Here is a 12,047-nt window from a genome sequence, read left to right as displayed (position 1 = left end):
TCCCCGCCAAAGTCAATATTGCGAAAGATCATTTAATCCATAACCTAATCTTAAGGGCTGAAAATTTCGTTTTGGGTATTTAAGTTTGTCGTAGTGTTGTAACAAAATACTCACTACAAATCACTTCCAGATAGAAAACAAATTTCCTGACAGTAATTAATTACTTTTTTCCGTAACATTTTTATTATTATCTTTCATAAAATGTAAGGTAATTAGGAGCAAATAATGTGAATAATACTCTATATATAGTTCTAATAAAGGTAATTAATTATATGGAATACTTGATTACCTTATTTTTAATAAAAATTGGATCCTTCTTAGAGAGATCAGATGGTTCTCGTGCATATGCGTAACAAGGTTTGGTGTCACACGTTTCACGCATTACTGCGTGTTAACCAACTCATCATATCTCATTGATCTGAGAAGGATCAAATAACTACAAGAACTTTTAAAATATTGTAAAATAATATAATTTGTTTTAACTGGTAGGTAAAATTTATATATTTATTATTTATAATAGTTTTGAATTTTCTTTCGGAATAATTCTTTCAAATATTATATATTTCATATAAATAAACGAAATTGCTTTAATCATATTTTGGGACCACACTTAAGAAACAGATTAAGATACATATAAACTTTTAGCGCTATGAAAACCCGGAATTTTCAAAGAAGAAAAAAGTATTCCATGCTATCCTATCTAAGAGGGCGTTTCCTAAGTAACTTAGTTACGCCCACTTAACATTCGAGTGAACTTCGCTTTATATTGAAGTACAGTTTCCAACTTAGATAAAATCAGTTGCTTTTTAGAATCACAGCTTCAAAAATGGATCATGCAGTATGACAACACACCAAAGAAATCTATTACTACTGTTTTTATAAAATTAAGTTTTTGCACCTGCTTAAAAAGAATTGAAGGCACCTGAATTACAGATTTTATTCTGCTCCGGGGAACAAAAGTACAGAATGACTATTTTTAAAGAAAAAAGAAAAGTAAAAAAATCCTAATAAAACTGTCTTATAAATTTCGATAAGTTATGGTTGCAAAGCCTGTCAATATTTAATGCCAATGATCAGCACTAAATCAATAAGGTAAATGTATTTTTAAAGGGTTCAATATTTTTAAAATGAATTTTACAGCACGGCTAAAGGAATATTGAAAGTTACAAGCCTTTTTGTAACCATGTTAAATTTTAAATTTTGCATATCAACCGAATAAAATATAATAAAACCATTCTGCTAAAAAAAGAAATGTATCTCAAATTTAATAAAAGTGTGAGATGTAAATTAAGTAAGAATGAAAAATAATTGAAGTATCGATTTATCTTTTAGTGTATTTGTAAAGTTTAACTTAGAAATTTTTCCCCTTAAGCGTCGATATTACGATTAATAAAATTAGCTATTTTATGAAATCAAATATTCTCTGATTTTAATAGACAGCAGGCAATGTGTACAATACAAATAGAATTTTCAGAACCAACTGTTGTTGTTGTTATCGTAAGCCATTAAGGTAAGGAGTGTTATTGTTCTTGTTTTCCAGTGGCACCATCTATTGGCCGAGAATTCGACTTCTGTCACACCCATTTATAGGACGAATCTATTCCTACTTCTATCCATTCATCCAAAGATCGAAATTAGATCTTACATGAAAATACAAAATTAGCTAGCACTTCTGCCATTCTCATACTACCCACTATACCTACTGCTACCATTCCATTCGCCCAAGGCCACCAACACCGATGGGAGTTGAGGTGTCTGCCTCGCGGACAGATACTGTGAATTCAAATCAAACCAATCAGCACGCAAGCTAGTATTTATACAAGGACTGTTTTTTAAGTTAGGGCTGCTTCTTTGTATACACTTAAAGGTGACGCGTGCTTCACAACGAGTGCTTGCGTCGTGTCCTGTAATTCCTTGGGAACAACAGTTATAGCTCTGAAGGCAACCTGTACTGTTTTAAAATGTTCAAGTTTAACAAATTGCCCTCCGCGTATGAGGTACGGTCAGTGACGCATTTTTAGTCGACAAAAAAATCAGTCTGCTGCATGCATTCACCGGCTGACAGGAAATTTTGCTGCTTTATGACTAATAATCTCTCCACAGCTCAGTTCCGAGTTTTATTGGACTGTTCTGACTGGGAAGTTTCGGACCACCCCTCAATACAGCCCCGACCTTCCGCTAAGTAATTTTCATCTTTTCCGATATTTCAAACATTAGTTTGAGGCAAGCAGCAGAACGATGACGTGAAACCAGCCATGATCTCTTGGTAATCGGAGTAGGCGACAAGTCGCCATGAAAAGTGTATTCTAAATCTAGTTGTTAGGTGTTTAATCAAACTTGGCAACTATTTTGAAAGAAAAAAAAAAGGAGAAACGTATGTAGAATCAAAAAATTAAATTTGCTTCATGAAAATTTTCTTTCGTTTGGATTTTATTTTCAAACAGCCATTACTTAAAAAAAAAAACAGCCCTCATATTTTGAAACCCAAGCGGAAACTAACTTATTATTTGTAGTTATTTCAATGGAAGAGAAACAGTTATTCATCACTGAAATTTATTTAATTTACAAAATCAATTGTTGATAATTTTTTAAATGTGAATGAAATTTTTTTTTTACAAGCAACTTTTTTTAAAATTTAATAATATTTAAGAACACAAATATATCTACGATAATCTAACAGAACTTTTTAGAAATATATATATATATATATATATATATATATATATATATATATATATATATATATATATATATATATATATATATATATATATATATATATATATATATATACAGTCAATTCGCTATAACTCGAAGTACGATAACTCGAATATTACTATAACTCGATTTTTTTATGAGGTCCCGAGCCTTTTATCTTCAATTTCATGTTAATTATTCTCTATTACTCGAATTTTACTCCCTTTAACTCGATTTTTTTTTAGATCTTTTAAAGCAAGAAAAAAAACCTAGGAGCTGATATCTTGCCCCTTCCTTTGCAACACACACACAATGTCTTTCGCACTCTTCATGGAGAAGCTAAAGCTGTTCCTCTTGAAGTATGTGAACAGTGGTTAAATGAAACGTTACCAAATTTACTTCAAGGATACAGTTAAAATGATGTTTTCAATATTGATGAAATGGGTTTAATTTTTAAATGTCTTCCTAATAAGACTATGATGTTTAAGGATGAAAACTGCTCAAGGGGTAAAATGAGCAAGGTAAGTTTGACTGTCCTAGTTGAAGGAAATGCGTCTTGGACAGAGAAATTGCCCTTACTTGTTATCGGAAATACCGAAATCCTTGATGTTTCAAGAATGTAAAAACATATCCTTCGGATTACAAGTCTAACAAAAAGTTTTGGATGACATCAGTTTTATTTGAAGACTATGTAAGAAAATTGGATCAGAAATTCTTCGCTAAAAAAAAAGTGATACTCTTTATGGATAAATGCACAGCGCATTGTGATCTACTTAATGTGAAAGCAGTAAACTTGCAGTTTCTCCCGCCAAACACAACAGCAAAGTTGCAGCCGATGGACCAAGGCATCATAAAGTGCTTCAAACAGTCTTATCAAAAATGGCTTGTCAGAAAAATGATCTTAAATATTGTAAGCAATTAGAAGATTTGCAAATAATAAGCATTAGTTAAATAATCCGACAATATTTTGAAAGTCCAAAACCGAAACTAACTGTAAGTCGAACTTCCGATATGTCGAAGTTTTTCGTCAGTCCCATCAGATTCGAGTTGATATGTTTTAAGCTTACCAGTTAATATAGAATGACTTGTATGAAAAATTCTATATTACATATATATATATATATATATATATATATATATATATATATATATATATATATATATATATATATATATATATATATATATATATATATATATATATATATATATATATATCTATATATATAAAAATCTCTTGTCACAGTTTTAGTGGTTAAACTCCTCCTAAACGGCTCGACCGATTTTGATGAAGCTTTATATGTATATTCAGTAGGTCTGAGAATAGGTTTATAACTAATTTTTTTTTCATTTTTTGGACAGATTTAACGTATATTTTAAATATATCTTTATTTAATCATATTCCAATCCAAACTAGACATTGAAACATGATAAATCAAATACAATATTCACGCACGTTGCAACAAGTCATATTGAACTCTAATACTTATGCTCGCCCTTAAAAGAAGAACATCAAATATATTTGCAAGTATGTGAATAAAGGCAGTGATATGGCAGTATTTCGAGTTGAAAATACCAATGTGACTGCTCTTCCAGTGAATAACAACGATGAAGTAACGCTGTTTCAAATTGGCCGGTACATCACCTCCAATGAAGCTACTATGGCTCTATGGCCACAGTGTTGAAACACTGTAAAATTATCATCTGGGATGAATGCACTATGGCACACAAACATTCGCTTGAGGAAACAGGACATTGAAAGATATAATAAACAATGACAAATTATTTGGCGGCAGTTCAGGTGATTTCAGACAAACACTTACCGTCATTCCGCGTTCAACGTGCGCTGATGAGATCAATGCTTGCTTGAAATCATCTCCACTGTGGAGTAATGTTGAAAATGTTCAACTAAAAGTAAATATGCACGTCTAAATGCTTCAAGATCCATCTGCTGAAACATTCTCAAAATAATTGTTAGATATCGGTGATGAAAAAGTTACTAAGGATGAGACTGGATGCATAAAATTACCGGACGATTTCTGCACAATCATTGATTTACAAGATGCTCTCATTAACCTAATATTTCCCGATGTTCACTGGCAGAAAGGGCGATTTTAGCAGAAAAAAATGTGGACGTCAACGAATTGAATCTGAAGATACAACAGTTATTGCCAGGTAACTTGGTGACATATAAATCCGTTGATACAGTTTGCGATCCTATTGAAGCTGCAAATTTTCCAACAGAGTTTTTAAACTCATTGGATTTACCAGGCATACTACCGCATGATTTAAAACTCAAATTTGAATCTCCAGTTATTTTGCTTCTTAATTTGGACCCACCACGGGTGCGCAACGGCACGCGATTAGTCGTTAAAGAATTTATGAACAATGTTATCGAAGTCATTATTTTAAATGACAAATTCCGGGGTGAAAGTATATTACTTTCACGAATCCCTGTTATACCCACACATGTGCCAATTCCATTAAAACGCAATCAGATCCCCATTAGATTGGCATTTGCATTGACAAGGCCAAACAATGTCTTTATGTGTCTTAGATTTGAGCACACCATGTTTTTCACACAGACAATTTATACGTGGCATGCTCTCGAGTGGGCAAACCATCCAGCTTATTTGTGTTAGCTAAAGATGGAATGACAAAAAATATTGTACACTCCATTGCACTAAGAGATTAACATTGTTGACTAATATTTTCAGAATTCGTTGTATATATAATTTATAAAAAAAGTTACAATACATTTAAAAAAAACTATTATTTGGTGTGTTGTTTCACATTCCGTCATCGTTCACAGCGCTCCATGCCTCTTATGCCCCATGTCACAGCGCTCCATGCCTCTCACTCATATACCACACTTACAATAAATAAGATATATTTTCATACTCTAGAAATAATTCATATGGCGAAACAACGTTTGTCGGGTCAGCTAGTATATATATATATATATATATATATATATATATATATATATATATATATATATATATATATATATATATATATATATATATATATATAGTCCCAATTGAGTCAAAGGGTTAAAAACGATTTTAGGGGTCATGTTACTCTTCAAATGGGATTCAAGGTGATTTAAATTTACTGTGTGGCAATTTCAAAGGAAATAATGGTTAAAAAATTTTTTTTGATACATTTCTTAGTCAAATTCTTAAATTTGGGTAGCTGTATTGAATGAACGATTTAGTATGGGGAGTTTTTATGGACACTAAAAAAACATAAGACTGAACACTTCTTTCTTCATACTGAAAGGATCATATTAAAGAGCATAGAATGTATTCATTTTCATTATAAATTCGTAACATTTGACTTTTCCTGTTAGACATTAAAAATTATGACTGAAAAGTTTTAAACTCACCCTTGTACATGGCAGGCTGTTTATTTCGAAAATAGAGCAGAGCTGGAAACTCTTCGACTCCATATCTTTTGGCCAAATGTTTGTCGCCATTTTTGACAAACTGGACTCCGAAGTTTTCAGCATCATCATCTATTTTCTCCAATTCTTCTAAAATTTTGTGACATTCTTTACACACATCAGAGTCTGTAAAAAGGAACATAATTAAAGATTTACTTATATTTAAAGTAAATTTCATCATAAATTTATGTTCAGTTCGGAATAAGAAAAAAAAAAAAAAAAAAAAACGAAGCATCTTGGGCAAAACGTTTGATCTAATGATCGGCTTTCCTCTTACTAGAATTCAATCTTAATGAATCGTGGATTTTACCTAAAATATGCTAATTAATGAGTGCGGGCGAAATTCTTCTAAATTACAAAATCAGACACAAAAGAGTTAAACAATAAACATGCCTTTTTCCCCCATGGATTTATATTCCTGATCTTCAAAATATGGGGGATAGCCGCAATTTGGGAATTAGGGTTCCAATAGTTTAGTCGAGAGAGTTTTTGAAAACTTTGACCTCTTTATATTAATTTTATTTTTTAGGTATTTTCTCATATTTCAAAAGCTTTTTTATCGAATTGAAATTTTTTTAATCACAATTATAAAACTCAATTATCCAAAGATAATTCACTGAAAAAATGTAACTTATAATGAATATTCATTATTTTTTATTATTTTATTTAATAATAATCGAAGAATTTTAAATTATAAGGCATACAAATTATATCAATTTAAAGGATATAATTTTTGTATGTCAAAATTTTGGATATTCAAAATTTGAACGAAATGGGTCAAATAGTTCGTGAAAAATCAGATCAGCGGGTTAAAAGTCATTCAAACTGTTCTCCTTTCTTCTCCGTTGTGTAAATTTCATAACTATAATCGTTTTTTCTTTTTGTTAAACTTCCTATAAACATTTTCAAACAAATCAGTGCTTTTATTCTTCGTTAAATTCAATGATTATTTTTCTATTTTGATTTATTTTTATACTTATAAAGTCATCGTTGTTTTACGTATGGGGCAGCAAAAGTCACCTACGAAACTATGGATGTGAATAATTGCAGACAGTAAAGTAGTATAACAATCAAGAGATGAGTATGGAGGCGGCAATTATAGGATGGGAGTGGTCGAGTCGAGGTAGCATCATTTTAGTATTAAGAAAATTTTGGCCGTATGAGATACATTCTAATTTTATTATGAAGGGATACCTGAAAAATAAAAAAATTTATTTGAGAAAATTGATTTATTACGTGAAGAATACGGCCACACTTATATAGAAATATTGAAATAAAGAAAGAAAGTGCCTCAGAGAGATGAAGCGAATCAACTGCTCACTGATCAAAAATTCAACTGTTGGGACTGAGAGGATGAAGCTTCTCCCCTTCCCTCTCCGATCGCCAAGAATTGAAAATTGAAAGTAAATGAATTACAACGGGAAAGTAAATGAACTCAACGGACAGTTAGGAGCATGGGAGGAGATCCACGGTTGGCAATTCATGGAAAAATAACATAGCCAAAAATACAGCCAACCCCCCTTTATCAATATTAAATTTGAAAATAATTTTGCCGAAAGCGAATCGACAAAAGGAGTGAGAGAATGCAACTGAAACATTTTTGTGGTAAGAAATAAAGAGTTACAAATAGATTTTCTTTTCGATTTAGTTGTGGCACTTGTATTGGAATCAAAATTTAGCCGTTACATTGATTGTTAAGAAAAGAATAAAATATTCTTATTTGCTTCTTATAAAATATAATAAAAATTAAATAATTGGTTTAATTTAATGAAAATTCGATTAAGTATGATTAAAAAAATAAGTTTAAATTAAGAAATTTTAAGAGCTAGGAAATATTTAATGCCTATTATGACATCACAATACTGTTTTTCCTTTTAACTCCACAACTGAACTCGAATCATGAAGGAAAAAAAAATCCTGGAGCTTTCTAACGTAAGTTTAAGGTACATTTTGATAAATTTGGTCCATTAAAGCTAAATTTTGAGAAAGAGATATTTTTCAGGAACTATTCGACCTATTTCGTTCAAATTTTGTATGTTGTCTTATAAAATTATATTCTTTAAAATAATGAAAAAATTTGGTTAACTTTAAATTTACAATTCTTTTGTTTATTATTAAATAAAATATTAAAAAATAATAAGTAATTAGTAAAATTATTTTTTTTCGCGGAATTAACATTGGATAAATAAACTTAATGATTGTATGCAAATTGTTTTTAAATATTACTCGAAATATGACGAGTTTCTCATAAAGTAAAATTAACATTAAAGGGTCAGAATTTTCACCAACTCTCCTGTCCAAACTATTAGAACTCTATTTCTTAGATTGAGGCTATACTCTGGACTCAGAAATGATAGCCCGGTGAAAACAGAAGGTTGGTATAGTCAGAGAAAGTAAATCTTAAATTATCGGCTATACTTGTAAGTTAATTAGCACTTATGACGTCACCCCCTCACGATCCATTAAGATTTAGCCCTATTACGTGAAAATCAGATCATTAGACTGAAAGTTATTCAGAATGCTACGCTTCTTTTTCAGCTAACGTACATTTATTTTAACCTTTTGTTACGTTATCACCTTTGTTACCTTAACTAACATAGGCTAGATATTGAATTTTTGTCGTTGGTCATATTGAAGGCATCTTGTTTTGTTCATTTGGTTTTTAGCCACTGACATACTTTTGAAACTTTTTATGGTTGTCACATTTCATAATTTTATAACCGTCGTTGAACAGCTGACCAATTTCTTGGGTTTAGGACAACTAATGTTCAATTCCGTAGCCTTGTCATTTTTGAACCCAATAAAGAAGACAAGGGAATTCCTGAATCAAGTATAGAAAGAAATTTGCCTTCGAAGAGTTATGCTTTTTAATCGCATTTGTAGTAATCAGCATTTGTGTTACATGGAGTGAAAAACCACGAAAACCTCCAGTGGTTAGCCTGATGGCAAGGTGACTCTAACCCATGATCCATCTACCACTGAGAATATTTTACGCCTGTACTGTGGTCGGTGCAAGTCGGATGCGGAATTTGTATCGACCAGTCGTAGCCGTGATTTGAACCTGGTTCATCTCATTGGAAGGCTAGCGCTCTATCCCCTGAGCCATCGCTGCTCAAGTTAACACAAGTTTTACAATATATAATCAATCTTTAAAGTTAATGTTTTTGAATTGGCTGATGTCTTAAATTTAAAAACTGCTTAAGTAACCCCACGCTTCTCAAACCGCGCCAAAAAGAAGGGGGGAAGACAGCAACTTTTTACTCTTACTTCACTCAGAAATGTTTAAGGATGAAGATATCAAAAATGATAAACCGCATCCATAGTTTGAAGAGAAATCTTAGTCTCTCAAAGATTTGTCACTAGCATTTTTTTTCTTCGTACTTAGTCAGAAAAAGAGACAAACTGCAACTGTGACAGATGCTACGGATCAGAGAATTAACTCCTACGTGCATTATTATTTGTGTCGTCTGTCCTAAATGTTTGCGTACTCATATTTTCCGCAGTTCATTACCAATGAGAGCTGAAAGCAAGTTACAAATACAAAATAATCTTTTATTTATTTTCTGTGGGTCAGTAAATTTATGACTTTATTTTTGTTGTCTATCAATATTTAATGCTAAAATTATTCCTAATGCAGAAAGTTAAAGTTATATTATTAAGTAAAAACATTTTTTTAATTTGATCTAATGAAATGTTACATTGGCTATATAGAACGGGTAATAAAAGCAGGGAGGCACAATTTATAATAATCATAATTATATAATATACATATATTTATAATAATCGTTATGAATAATAATAATAATGAATAAAAAAATTATAACTTAAAGAAATTATTACTTATTGAACTCTTAAAAATTATTTTAAGGGAGTAACTCTCCTTTAGACCTTGTATATTTGAAATAAATGTTTTTTTTTGGGGGGGGGGCAAAATTTATTCACGAAAATACATTAAGGAAGAACACGCGTGTAATTTAAAGAGGTATGTTGCAGCGACTGAATTTAATAATAAATAAAAATGTTTATTCTCATTTTAACTTTATTTACATCTTCTTAAATTCATTAAAGAGATTTATTTTTACAATATTCTTCATGCTTTTGAATTGATTTTGGAAGTTATTTTTTCCACGAACTAACGATTGTTTACCGTTTTTTCAGATTTCTTTATTACTAGATTGCTTGCCTTTTCACAAATTATTATAATGTTTTTCAAACCAAAATGTTACAAAAGAGTTAAAAGATTTTAGGTATATCCGGTTTGAACTTTATTGCCTTATGAAATGGTTTTAAAAACTTTAAGGAAAATATTTTCCCAATCTTTAACGCTTCTTTTTATTTTTTTATAATGAAAAAAAAATTAATAAGATTTTTACTGCTTAATGAAATGGTTTTAGAAATCACCAAAAAAAATTTTCTGTTTATGAAAATAATGTTTTTTAATGAGAAAAACCTTAATGAGACTTTTAAAACTAAAAATAACGGGATTTTTTTTCTGAAAATGTAACCGTTTTTTAAACTATCACATCATAAGACTTTCAGTCTCTTTGAATCGATGTAGGAAGATTCAGAAATAAGAGATAAGCGAAGAGAAAACAAGATGTAAAGCAAAATAAAATATCAAAACAAAGGCACTAAACAAAAAGAAAAGTGAACCTGCAAGGTTAGGAAAACTATAAATAACAACAAAAACGAGGGTAACTCTGAAGAGTTTTAAATTCTAAACTTTCATCAGTCTTCTTTTTCGGATAAATTCTTTCTATCGAACGAAAGAGTTTCTCTTAGCAACAGACATTCAGTTGAGACGCGTTTTAATTAGAGTATAAAAGTAAATTTTTAGATTTATTTGAAATTAACTATTCACAAAAAGCGATGCACAAAAATAAGATTGATTAACAAGCTAAGGAGCTTGTTCATATTTTTGTTTTAAATCCCAATTTGTCAACAAAGTATTTGTTTCTGGATTAACTACTGTTTGCTTAAGATAAAGAGTTCTGTTGCACTTTTGAAGTTTCAGACATTAAAATAAAAATATGTTAGTTAAATAAATTAATTAAAAAACAGAGTTCTAAAATATGAAATATATAAATCACCTGGGACTTTTGATTTACATTTCAGCCGGTCTTGAGATACCTATTATCATAGTACCTCTATTTGTGTATTAAGTACCTATTACCAAAATACCAGTATAATGGGATATCTGCAAGCGTCGTAGTGAGAATATCTCAAACCTGATTAGTGGCTAAAACGCGATATTTTTTCGTTAGCTACTGTTCTTTCCATTCTATTTCGAGTAAACTAAGCCCGTCAAGTGTCAGTTCTCTTAAGCAACACATTCTATATTCTTACACGAAAGTTTAAAATCTTTCACTGCATATTTCTTACTTAACACAAAGGCAGGCATGAAGCCACGTAGGACATAAACAAACTAATTATGCATCCAAGCTGGAAAGGTACACAAAATTGAAATGTGTCACGATTACAATAAAATACATAAACAAATAATAAATCTAAATTAAGTAAAAGACGTAGAGGAGAAAGAATTATATATCAATAAATTCGACGAGCGATACGTCATTGTATTCAATTAATTTCACGTAAATTGACATCATAACTTATATGAAGAATTAGCACAACTTTAATGCACCATTTTGCTTATAAACGATCAGCTAGCGTCGACGTCACATGTGTGTGTATAGTAATCTTCTTCTTGAAGTGCAAGTAACCAATTAATTGAAAATCAATGGTGTTTTGATACTATTGAAGTTATAGCTGAAAATAAACTGATAAAAAATAGCTTAAAAGTTAGTTACTTAGTTTAAACCTCACCGACTAACTTTGATAAGCAAAAGTAAAATAGCAAAATAAATAATCAAACGAAAACTTTCTCATAGATTAATAAATA

The 12,047-nt window shown here is 30.5% G+C and overlaps 1 protein-coding gene and 1 non-coding gene across 2 annotated transcripts in view; both read right to left on the bottom strand.

Annotated features, from left to right (window-relative positions):
* LOC107453912 (uncharacterized) overlaps nt 1-12,047 on the bottom strand; it is an 87,382-nt gene that overhangs the window by 72,606 nt on the left and 2,729 nt on the right. Inside the window, exon 2 of the mRNA XM_087160529.1 lies at nt 6,089-6,271. Within this exon, the coding sequence (XP_087016655.1) occupies nt 6,089-6,271 (183 nt within the window). The remainder of the gene's footprint in view (nt 1-6,088; nt 6,272-12,047) is intronic.
* LOC122269810 (small nucleolar RNA U13) lies at nt 325-429 on the bottom strand. Its single transcript, XR_006225406.1, has one exon. It is a non-coding gene; the product is annotated as a small nucleolar RNA U13 (small nucleolar RNA).

The sequence above is a fragment of the Parasteatoda tepidariorum genome, chromosome 4 (genome assembly GCF_982258835.1).
Source record: "Parasteatoda tepidariorum strain Cologne lab strain chromosome 4, Ptep-v5.0, whole genome shotgun sequence".
NCBI lineage: Eukaryota > Metazoa > Arthropoda > Arachnida > Araneae > Theridiidae > Parasteatoda > Parasteatoda tepidariorum.
Note: the sequence above shows the minus strand (reverse complement) of the source record. Positions and strands in the feature narration are given on the sequence as shown.